General features: G+C 42.0%; 1 protein-coding gene across 22 annotated transcripts in view; it reads right to left on the bottom strand.

The window, feature by feature from the left end:
• Positions 1-12959, bottom strand: part of PCIF1 (phosphorylated CTD interacting factor 1) — a 131056-nt gene that overhangs the window by 50582 nt on the left and 67515 nt on the right. For all 22 annotated transcript variants that reach the window (XR_013624776.1, XR_013624777.1, XR_013624772.1 and 19 more), the window contains 2 exons: positions 539-655; positions 159-277 (listed from right to left, as the gene is read on the bottom strand). Coding sequence is in view for 16 of the 22 variants with exons in the window: in XM_078785861.1 (XP_078641987.1) it covers positions 159-277; positions 539-655 (236 nt within the window). In the remaining 6 variants the exon portion in view is untranslated. The remainder of the gene's footprint in view (positions 1-158; positions 278-538; positions 656-12959) is intronic.

Below are 12959 nucleotides of genomic sequence, written 5' to 3'. Positions count from 1 at the left end.
CAGGAAAGTGACAAGCCCAGCACTACTTTCATCTTTAAGACATAAAATAATTGTTCATTAAAGAAAACCTTTGAATTCGAAAATTAAAAGCACATCAAAATAAATCCTACCAGCATGCCAAAACAAACAGCATTTGCGCTTTACACAAAGCAACTCACGGGAATGCCACAAGAGGAGCTTTATGCTTGGATGTGGGGCTTGCAAATGGGGCTTCGGTGGTGACTTTACAGATACGTGGAGCAGGCGTAACTGGTGTAATAGGGGTCACATCCTCTGACTAATCAGGGACAAGGAAAGGAAGGCAGTGGTATAAAGGTTTAGATTTGCATTGTGCATTATAATTACGAAAAGCCTAGTAGGAAACAAAACAGTCACATCCATCATCAAGACATGTTTGAGAATTTACAAAACAAACTGCTCTTCTTTGAATTGCTGTAATAACATATTTCATGCCCCTACATCTCAGTTATCTCATTCTAGTCCATCTGCCGTCTCCGCTAGAATTGGGATCTGAGGCAGGCATGAGGAGCCATCGTACCCGACCCCTCTTAAGGCCTGCCGTTGGCTCCTCCGTAGAGGATCGTTTCCGTGGGGCAGAGTCATCTGTGGTCCTGGGAGATCCTACGGGTGCTGCGTTAAGGCCAAGTGGGTCAGACTGCAACAAATGAGGGGGAGAGGGAGAGGAGCATGACATCAAAGAGGCAGGATGAAGAGCACAGTTTCAACTCAAACTGAACAAGGCAAGATGTACAATATGTAATAGTACACGAATAAATCAAAGGCGATGAAGGCAAATTGGTGCATATTTAGAGACTTAACTGTTCATAGATCAAATGACCACATAATTGTATCAGCCTTATTAGCTTAAATAGATGCATCAATGGCATACATTCAATCAAAACAACTCCAAATAGCTAACTTTATCTGATCAGGCGAGTTGTTGATCTAAGACAGACTTGTTGACATGCAATAAACGAATTGCATCCCCGAGAATTCACATTTGGTGATTATTCTGGAACGGAGCTAAAAGAAACATACTTCAACGCTTAACTGGGGGAACATGCACATTAAAAAAAAATAGATAAAATAGGAGTAAAAGCCAAGATTGCACGTTAGTGTGGACAAAACAGTGACAAAGCAGCTTTGTTAACGGGCTGGAGTTGTGCAAGAGCATAATTTGGTATCGGGGCAAAGGTGCTGGTTTTGGCCTTTTTTGTTTAGTTTTACATGTTGACGATGGTCATTTGGTTCATCGTGCATGTAGGCAAGGATCATACAACATAACTGGTAGGATAATGCACTCAAATGTTCATCTCAAAATAATCAATGGCTCATTTTACAGAAAGTGGGCCTGACTCTTGAAAAAGTAAAACTTTTATATGCTCTGACCGCAACAAAAGGTATGTTTTCAGCGTAACTTACGTGACATTAAAATACAATAGTTTCCTCATTAAAAAAAACCCCACATGATCAATCTTGTTGAGGTACATTTACAAATATAACATTAAGTGCTGAACAACAACACATAAAAATCACTGTCAATGTTTACTCCATATCATGAGAATGGCAACTAGAAATCTGTAACTTACGTGACGTCACGCAAGTTACGGTATGTGTGTTAAATGTTACAGAGGTCATCATAGCTGATTTAGACAGTGTCATGAAAGGAGAATTGTAATCTCCCCCTGACTGACACAAAGGGCTTCTGGAGAATGTATCTTGCACATGGTACTCTCAGGTTTATAGAAAATTCTGACAGGTAGGACAGGCCATTTGCAGTTTGTGGATGTTGCTGGTACCATGACATTGCCATGTGCATCCTTTCCGATCATACTGTCACCTCACCTGGGTAGCATTCTTCATTGTACTGCACCACCACCCAGTCACATACATGTACATCAACATGATTTCCCAATGTTCCAGGGTTGCCCGAGCTGCATCATATACAGTCACGTGAAAAAGTAAGTACACCCCATGTAAAGTTTTGACTTTTTCAACAAATTTCAACATACAGCTATTTGATCTTCATTTCAACAATATTGATAGATAAAGGTGATATAACATAACAAATATCATGAAACATTTACATTTTGTAGTCCATTGTATAATTTAAATAAACAAATGCAAATTTCGCAAAAAACACCCCCACATTTATCACTACTTCAAATACCTAAAATTAGAATCAGGTGCACCAGCTCAGGTGCAAATGATTAGAACATCTTTAGAGAGGATCTTGGAGGAACCTGTCTTATTTAAACCTCAGACATTTGGTTTGGTTTGCTCTTTGTTGTTGAAGTGTGCGGCGTCACCATGCCTAGATCAAAAGAGCTCTCTGAGGCCTTCAGAAAGGTTATATATGCCTACGAGTCTGGGAAGGGATTTAAAAAGATCTCCAAACAATTTGAAATCAATCATTCGACTGTCCAGAAGATCATCTACAAGTGGAGAAGATTCGAAACAACTGCCAACTTGTTCAGGCCAGGCCGCCCGAGCAAGTTCAGCTCGAGAGCAGACCGCAAGATGCTGAAAGAAGTCTCGAAGAACCCCAGAATGTCATCATGCGACCTCCAGGTAGCTCTTGCCACTGTTGATGTCAAAGTGCACGAGTCTACCATTAGAAAGAAGCTGCACAAATTTGATCTACATGGGAGGTGTGCCAGGAGGAAACCGTTGCTGTCCAGAAAGAACATCAGGGCAAGACTAAAGTTTGCCAATGAACACCTCGGCAAAGACCAGCACTTTTGGAACAATGTGCTCTGGACAGATGAGTCAAAGGTAGAGCTATTTGGCCACAGTACCAGAAGACATGTTTGGTGAAAACCAAAGACAGCATTTGACCACAAGAACCTGATACCAACTGTAAAGCATGGTGGTGGAAATATTATGGTTTGGGGCAGCTTTGCTGCATCAGGGCCTGGGCAGCTCACCATCATAGAATCCACTTTGAATTCTTCATTGTACCAGAGGGTGCTTGAGGATAATGTGAGGCCATCTGTCGGAAAGTTGAAGCTCAACCGAAGGTGGACCTTGCAACATGACAATGACCCTAAACATACCAGTAAATCCACCAAGGAATGGCTGCAAAGAAAGAAATGGAGGGTTCTGGAATGGCCAAGTCAAAGCCCGGATCTAAATCCCATCGAGATGTTGTGGGGGGATTTGAAACGAGCTGTGCATGCAAGAAACCCCTCAAACATCGCACATCTGAAAGAATTCTGCATGGAGGAGTGGGCAAAAAATTTCTCCCAGTCGATGTCAGAGACTGGTAGACATTTATAAGAAACGCCTACTTGAGGTCGTTTCTGCCGAAGGGGGCAATACCAACTATTAGAGCCAAGGGTGTACTTACTTTTTCCACATGTGAAATTTTCATTTATGTTTATTTAAATTATACAATGGACTACAAAATGTAAATGTTGCATGATATTTGTTATATTGTATCACCTTTATCTATCAATATTGTTGAAATGAAGATCAAATAACTGTATGTTGAAATATGTTGAAAAAGTCAAAACTTTACATGGGGTGTACTTACTTTTTCACGTGACTGTATGACAACAACCTTGCGGGATCATGACTATCCAAAGCTGTTGCCCACATTTTCACAAGCCCTGCCTCTGCTTTGTCTGCATGAATTTTCTTTACAATCGGCACATCATTTGTTTCTGATCATGGACCTTTTTCTTGTATAGCTGCTGATATCTCCTCTTCTTTGACCAGACAGCTTTCAACCTGAGGCAAGAGATGCGATATGGCCTGGGCAAACTCTTCAGCAGATTAAATAACCATAGCATCAGTCCCTTTACTCTCAAACTTTTCCCTTACTCTAGCCATCGCTGCAACCCAATCCCATCAACAACTCCTTTGCCATGTGAGGTGGCAAAGTATTTCCAGGTGGCAGATGCTCCAATTCATTCATATTCATATTCAGATGCTCCAAGTTTGTTTGCCAGAAGTCCAACAAATTTGCCTGTGATGAACTTGTTTTTGAATTCACTTGACAGACCATCACAATAGATCACCAACTATTCTTCATCAGATGAAAAGTTGATTTGTTCTCTTCAAGTTTATTCATAAAAGCAAAAACACTGTTTTTGCCTTTGTCATTGGTGTCGGTTATGATGAAGCATGATCAGCACTGTCCATTGATGCCATAGGTAGCTGCTATGAAGAGATTGACACTCCCTGGACCACAGAGTTGATTGGATTTCATCCTGATGGTTGCAGCTATACAACATTGCAAAATCCACTTGAAGTGCCTGGACTTTACGGTCACTTGTCATTTTCAAAGGAGTTTGACATGATTCTCTTGACTCGGACATGCTCATGATAGTCTTCAAAGCCATTCAAGATGTGTTCCTTTAGTTCACCCTTGCAACAATAATGCATTACTTTATTTATTCTCCCATTGTTATCCTTTATCCATTCCCTCCAATACACTTCCTCTGCATCAATGACGTCATCAAAGTTAAACTTTTTCCTCTCTGGAAAACAATGCAATGATCTCCATGCATCCACAATTAATGCATTGGTGTTAGGAAGTGTCATTATCAAATCTGTTTTCAAGCATGTGGTCATTTTATGAAGTACTGTACATGCAAACATTGCTGTCATTGTTGTAACGCCCTTATACAATGCAATCTTCATTCATTGGTGGTAAAAGACAAATATTGTGTATATGGTACGTAGTTGACGTGCACTTATGTCTCTACATATATCACAGATGTAATTATATCCATTCTGTAGGTTTTCTTCAATTTACATACAATGTTGTGGGCATTTTGAGCTACTTGAGCATGAAAATTCACACAAGTAACTTACGTGACAATTTTATGCACATTACGTGACACAATAAATACAGACTTGAAATGTAAATGATAAAAAATAAATTATAGCATTGGGCACACAATAAACTCAAGTCCTTCGGGAACCTGTTTCATGCAAACTTTGTTTAATTTTCAAGACTTCACAGAGTTTTACAGTTTTGGAAGAAGTTTTGAAATTATGCAATTTGCAGAGTAACTTGTGTGACACGGACATTTCAAAATGAAGCTATGGGTGATGTTGAATTACCATACCAAATTAAAGGGAATAAATTCATGTTTGTATTCCATGAAGACAAAAACACTGTACTCTAGTCTTTTGGAGTAGGGAGTGTCATTTACCCGAAAAATGTTTCTGAATTGTAACTTAAGTGACGTGGTGACGTGAAATGGGCCTCGTACGCATCATGTTATTACACTTTCACTCTAATGGGTTTGTCAGTTATAGCAGGTTTTACATCAGCAGGTTACTCTCACATCGTAGACATGTCGGTGGTCTCTCTGTCTTTTACCGCTTTCTTTCTGGTCTTGCACCCTCGGCCCACTTTGTGCTGGGAGCCCTCACCCCACTCACCAAACCCATTTCCTGCTCCCAAGGTTTCTGCAGGGCACACACGTTTTGCTTGTAACCCACTTAGGGTGAAATTCCCAAAGTCCAGGCTCACCTCCACTCTTTTCTCTCACCTGTGAAACCAACTTCAATCCCATTCTTCCCTCTAGGGCTTCAAGATGGCTGTTCATCACAACCTCAGATCATCTCCAAATCATACTCATCTTTTCAACTTTCATTAACACTACGTGAGCACACCCCTTCCTCTCCAAGTTATTGTCTCCCCCCTCTCTTCCCCTGCCCCCCCCCCCCCCCCAGCTTCTCTCTTCCCACCACATCCCTCACAATTTTCGTTTTTTGCTCCATTCTGTTTCATCCTCAGTTTTCCCTTCCTCTAGTTGCTGTGTTTGTGCTTGTATCCAGCTTTTGCACCCCTGTGTCCTCCTCCACTTCCCTTGTTCTCATTCTTCCCCATGCCCTCTTCTTCCTCGAAGTGTCTCTCTGACTAACCCTCTAATATGCTGTTGGTGCCCCACCCCCCTTCTACGATGTTCTTATTATGCTGTTATATTCTGGTTCGTTCTGTGTTCTAGATCTTCCATGAGACTCGACAGATACAAAAAATGAATATTGATAAGGGTATGCAAAAGTACAAAGAAAAGCATTTCACATCAGTTGATTGCCGTTACACCACCAGCTGCCTTAAAGGAACCAAAGTGGACGATCTGCTTCTACTCTTTGAAACTACTCTTCTGTAGTATGAAGGGCAGTCACAAGCACAGAATTTTTTTTTTTTAAGCCAGCAAACTGCAGATTCAATGTTCCAGTACCAACCTGCATGCAACAGAGTGAAGTAAAGGTGTAGATTCTGGCACTCCACCTATCCCCTTGAATCGACCATGAAGCAAATAGCAGAATTGCTGACCGTCAATCTGACTTGGAACAGGGAGTAGACATCGAATTTGATGATGAAATCCATATTGGTGGAGAAGGCCCATGGCCACCACTTGAGAACTGCTGCTATCCGCTGAAGGGTCCCAATGCAGACGTGTGGATTCAAGGACAGTGCTGGTAGAAACATGTGACTGTAGCATAAAGCCTCAGATGATGGAACACCTTCTCCTCAGTAAACTCCTACCTGAATGCATCCTTGCCAACCTCTGCACCAACAGCACTACAGTAAAGCCAAGAGATGCATCGAATTATGAAAGAGACATGTGTGAAGATATGAAAGATACATATCGTGCTTCTTACCCATGGGTTTCAAAGAAATATACAATAAAGCTGTTTTCACATCTTAAGGACGTCATATATTTTGTTACTTTTTGGCTTTGTTATGATTTAATCACGTTCGGCATTTTGTAATCAGGTAAGCAGTTATTCTTGGATAATATGGAATTCTCTGCCTTTTAAAATCTGCACTGCCCAATCAGTCACAATTTAAAAATCTTTTTTAGTCTTACCTAATTATGATTGCTTTTTCTTAATCCTCACCTTCATTGATATCATTTTAAAATTTGCTTTTTATTATTACCCTCTTTTGTTTTGAGATGGAAAGCACTTGGAGATTTTATTTGAATTAAAGGTGCGATATATATACTTGCATAAACATACATACGCATACATGTACTTGCGCTCACATATGGGGTCTGCCTAGCAGGCACGTAAGACATCGGCCATTATAAAGCTCACAGAGTTAAATGCGGAAAATTTCTGAGGAGATTTTGGTTGGCTCAATAGCGCAGTGGGCTGTCACCGCGAAAGTGATGGAGGTCCTTGGTTCGAGTCCCGTGTTGAGTCAGTTTTTCACACTTAGCCCCACACAGGAATTTAATTCCTGTTTATTAAAAAAAATAAAAATAATTATATATATATATATATGTATACAGTGCATTCAGAAAGTATTCAGACCCCTTCACTTTTTCACATTTTGTTATGTTGCAGCCTTATGCTGAAATCGTTTAAATTCATTTTTTCCCTCATCAATCTATACTCTACCCCATAACGACAAAGAGAAAACAGGATTTTAGAAAGTTTTGCAAATTTATTAAAAATAAAAAACTGAAATATCACATTCACATATAATAAGTATTCAGACCCTTTCTATAACACTTGAAATTTAGCTCAGGTGCCTCCCATTTCTCTTGATCATCTTTGAGATGTTTCTACACCTTGACTGGAGTCCACCTGTGGTAAATTCAATTGATTGGACATGATTTGGAAGGGCACACACCTGTCTACATAAGGTCTCACAGCTGACAATGCATATCAGAGCAAAAACCAAGCCATGAGGTCGAAGAAACTGCCTGCAGAGCACAGAGACAGGATTGTGTCGAGGCACAGATCTGGGGAAGCCTACAAAACAATTTCTGCTGCATTGAAGGTTCCCAAGAGCAGAGTGGCCTCAATAATTCTTCAATGGAAGAAGTTTGGAACAACCAAGACTCTTCCTAGAGCTGGCCGCCCGGCCAAACTGAGCAGTCGGGGGAGAAGGGCCTTGGTAAGAGAGGTGACCAAGAACCCGATGGCCACTCTGGCTGAGCTCGAGAGATCCTGTGTGGAGATGGGAGAAACTTCCAGAAGGACAACCATCACTGCAACACTCCACCGATCTGAGCTTTATGGCAGAGTGGCCAGACAGAAGCCAAACAGTTCAATATTGGTTTCATCAGATCACAGAATCTTGTTTCTCACAGTCTGAGAGTCCTTTAGGTGCTTTTTTGCAAACTCCAAGCGGGCTTTCATGTGTCTTTCACTGAGGAGAGGCTTCCGTCTGGCCACTCTGCCATAAAGCCCAGATCGGTTCTTGGATCATGATCTGCAGACTTTTATTCTCCTGAGATATCAAGCTACCGTATCCAATGTCACAGCTTGAAACAAGCTAACCAGCCATCAGAAAAGGCACATTGATCAGTCAATCCCATCTTATCATAAAAGTGCTTTGCTTTGGCAATCAACATCGATCCTGAGATTAGCGCTCCCTCCGAATGCTTGAGAGCAAACCATTTGTACAGCACTTTAGCTGCTCCATTTTTGGCTTGTGTAGAGTAAAGCGCTTGTCGGCAGCTTTGTCTGTCTCTGACTTGGTGTATAATTCCGGTAAATTGTAATTCTGAGCCTTGATATCGAAGATGTTTAACAATCTGATGTTGTACACGCGCATCAATGGATTTCTATTGTCTCCATCGTTCTCCTACATATTATGTCAATCTTCTGGCCGATTGTGAGAACAATCCTCATCATCTCACCATCATAACTGATCGACAGGGCAACATAAACCATGATGCATTGGAAGGCAAACTTCTTCTTCTATCGAGTTTTCACTTGCATGTTCTACCCAAGATTTATCATGTGATTGGTCGTTGGAAGGAGAGAGTCGGATGTGTCGTGGCACCGATTAGGACATACATTTGTTCCCGTTTTTTGGTACATTGAACCTTGACTCGAGAAACATCACCGAGGGTTTTCAAACAACGCCTCAACTCTGTGTTTGCCTCAAAATCTTGTGTCTCAAACCGTCTCTCTCTGTACCCACCGTACCCAGTCATACCCAGCTGCTCCTGGACTCTGTGGCCTTCTCTCCTGACAAGGTGGAGAAGTCTCTGTCAATCATCGACTCTGATTCTGCAACTGGACCAGACAGCATCAGCCCATGGGTTCTAAAATCCTGCTCTGCTGCTCTATCTGACCTTCTCTCTGTTCTCTTCACCCTCTCTTTTGCTCAAGGTCATCTGCCATATGCTTGGAAATCAGCCAACATTACCTCTTTACACAAAAAAGGTGCAAAAACAGATCCTTGCAACTACAGACCAATCAGCCTACTCCCAATAATCAGCAAGGTCATGGAATCAATCGTCGCTTCTGACATCAAATCCTTCCTTTTCTCCAATGGCTTGATCTCGGATCATCAATTTGGATTCAGACCAGGTCATTCTACTCTGGGCATGCTGCTTCTGCTGTCTCAACAATGGATAGAGGTCCTGAATGCCAAACAGGAAATCAGAGCTGTCTCCCTTGACATATCACATGCCTTCGATACGGTCTGGCACCCCACTCTGCTCACCAAACTCTCCTCTTATGGTATCCATAGAAATGTCCACGCATGGCTTGCGGACGTCCTCTCTGGTCGTAGTCAACATGTGGCCCTGAATGATTTTCTCTCATCTCCCCTTCCTGTTCAGGCTGGAGTTCCCCAAGGCAGTGTTCTGGGCCCTGTGCTTTTTCTGGTCTTCATCAATGATCTCTCCGACTCTCTGGAAAATCCTCTATATCTCTTTGCTGATGACTCCACTCTCTGCCGCTCCATATCCCATCACTCAGATCGGCAGTCTGCAGCCGCATCACTCTCTGCAGACCTGGACAAAATCACAGACTGGTCAAACAAGTGGAACATGTCTTTCAATCCTGACAAATCTCACACTCTCACTATGTCTCTCCGAAAAAACCGACTAGACAACCCTCCAATCTACTTTCTCAACAATCCTCTTCAAGAAGTTGTGTCACTCAAGCTTTTGGGTCTCACTATCTGCCATGATCTTTCCTGGGAAAACCACATTTCCAAGCTGGCCTCCAAAGCCAGTCGCCGACTGGGCATCCTCCATCGTGCGGTCCTTCCTTGGCACACCTGAGCTCCTCACCACATACAATGCTTTCATCCGCAGCTCAATGGAATACTGCTCTCCCCTCTGGGCCGGTGCTCCTGCCTCACACCGAGCTCGGCTTCACGTTGTTGAAACCAAAGCTTTCAGAATCATTGGAATCTCCCGCGATGAAGCTGATTCTGAGGGCCTTTCACTCACTCACCGCAGGCAGGTTGGTGGTCTTTCTGTCTTCTACCGACTCCTCTCCGGCCTTGCTCTCCCAGCTCTCTCGGGGCTCTGTCCCCCAAATATTCCAACAGGTCGCACAAGACCTGCAACCCTCTTATGGTTAAACTGCCAAAATCAAGACTCTCTGCTCAACTTCACTCCTTCATTCCTCTTTTCTCCCGCCTCTGGAACAAACCCCCTCACTCTCTTCGATCCCACTCCCCCCTCCAGGTCTTTAAAACAGCTGTTCACCACCATCTCTTATCCAAAACCTTGATCTTTTCTACCCCCGCTAATTCACCCCAGATCCACTTTTTTGAAATACCGACTTCTTTCCTGGAAGTCCTAGCAGTGTCCACACTTTTTATTTTATTTTTACCTCTACCCCCTGCCCCCCCCCGCTTCCCATGCCTTCTCCCCCCAAGCCCACTCCCTCCCACAGATCTCCCTGCTCTCCATCTTGTTCTCCCGCTCCCTTTATCATATGTTTTATGTGTCAGTTTGTCTTTTTGTGATCAATGTTAGTTCTTTCATGAGCCTAGACCTTGTATACAGAAAAAAAAAAAAAAAAGCAAGGAAGTCAAGATTTTCGTGACACCTAAGATGGTGTGGATTTGAAGGATGGATGCAATTCTTGAACCATGAGGCTGTGACAAGTCGTCAAGAGAAAAGCCTCGTTTTCACTGCTGAGGCAGGGTCGACTCTGTATCGCACGTTTTTGTTACCCTCGCCAGAGGAGAGGCATTGTATTTGAGTCCGTTTGTTACTTGTAAAAATCGAAGATTCCTCAAGTATATTGTTTGGTGTTGTGCGTTATTCTGTCTGTTTGTCTGTATGTAAGTCGCCTACAGGTCACAATTTTCAACCGATCCTCACAAAACTTCACTAAACGGTAGAGTTGGTCATAAGTAAGAAGCATATTGTTTTTGGGGTCAAAAGGTCAATATAGGCCAATGGTCACCAACTGTCAAATTTCTAAAATCCTCAATTTTCATCCGATTGACTTGAAATATGAAGAGGATTTGCATATCAGGTCACTGAATTCAACCACAAACTATTTGAGGTCAATATAGGCCAAAAGGTCAACATAGGTCAGAATTCTAAAATCCTCAATTTTCATCCGATTAACTTGAAATTTGAAGAGGATTTGCATATCAAGTCACTGAATTCAACCACCAACTATTTTTGAGGTCATCATAGGCCAACAACTTATTTTAGGGATTTTGCAGGTATCGTGCTATGCACGACATATTTACCCTCGCCTGAGGAGATTGAGGACCCTGAGCATTTTAGTCCGTTTTTTTGTTACTTGCTGGAATAGATTCCGGCAAGTATGTTGGTTGGTTGGTTGGTTGGTTGGTTGGTTGGTTGGTTGGTTGGTTGGTTTGTCTGTTTGTGCGCAGTACTACGTCTACATCGTTGCACATAGCATCGCCATACTTTACACACATATTTGCCTTGCCCTGGAATAGACTGTGCCTTGACTTGAATACTTACCTTGATTGCTTACAACAGCAATTCATAAAAACGTATTATAATTAGAAACTCGCTGCGGGGTTTGCCTAGTTTTTGCTCCAGCGGCAAAAATATATCAAAATGGGGCGGGCGAGCTGAACTGTCAATAAATGTGATGATTTTTGTCTGATATTGTTGAAATACTGCTTGTGATAGCTCACAGGGGAAGAATAAGTACATTCACAGGGGAAGACTAAGAATTGGTAAGAATAAGTACATAAGATTTTTTTTAAAGTACATTCTGGCAAGTCCTCGGTCTCTGACCGATTTTTCATGTCTGTCTGTCTGTTTGTCCGCACAGAATAAATATGATTTCCTCTGCAACCGTTGGTCCGATTGACAGGAAATTTTCACCACAGGTGCAAATCCACCTCTAGAATTTTTTAATGATAATTATGACATTATAGGTCACGTGGTATGGGCGCCATCTTGGAAAAACCGAAAAACTTTGCACCTCTATATCTCCAAAAGCGCTGAATAGAAAAAATTGAAGACATGGCTCATTGTAAAGAACTCTCCATGGGCCATAAAATATGTTAATGATGATGTCATAGGTGCCTCCATTATGACGTCATAATTCAACAAGTACAAAACTTCATCTGATCAAGATAAAATTTCTTGAGCATCATCTTGGGATAAATTGGTGGAGAAAAAAAAACGATGACGTCATCGGTCATGTGATTCGGCCGCCATATTTGTTTTAACACAAAAGCCTTAAAAACTACTGAAAACACGTCCTGGCGAGGGTCTGCAATCTCTGATTGCTCTTTCTCGTTATTACTTGCCGGAAAAGATTCCGGCAAGTATGTTGGTTGGTTGGTTGGTTGGTTGGTTGGTTTGTCTGTTTGTGCGCAGTACTACGTCTACACCGTTGCACATAGAATAGCCATACTTTACACACATATTTGTCTTACCCTGAAATAGACTGTGCCCAATTTTTAACTCTCGGCCCAAGGCCTCAATTATGACGTCGTAATTCGATAATTCGACAAGTACAAAACTTCATCCAATCAAGATGCAATTTCTTGAGCGCCATGTCGGCATAAACTGGTGAAGAAAAAAATAATAATGATGACGTCATCGGTCACGTGGTTCGGCCGCCATCTTGGAAAAATCGAAAAAATTTGCACCTCTATATCTCTGAAAGTGCTTAATAGAAAAAATTTAGACATGGCTCATTGTAAAGAACTCTAAATGGGGAATAAGATATGTTAACGATGATGTCATAGGTGCCTCCATTATGACGTCATAATTCGACAAGTG

Source organism: Myxine glutinosa, chromosome 10, assembly GCF_964187855.1.
Source record: "Myxine glutinosa chromosome 10, kmMyxGlut1.1, whole genome shotgun sequence".
NCBI lineage: Eukaryota > Metazoa > Chordata > Myxini > Myxiniformes > Myxinidae > Myxine > Myxine glutinosa.
Note: the sequence above shows the minus strand (reverse complement) of the source record. Positions and strands in the feature narration are given on the sequence as shown.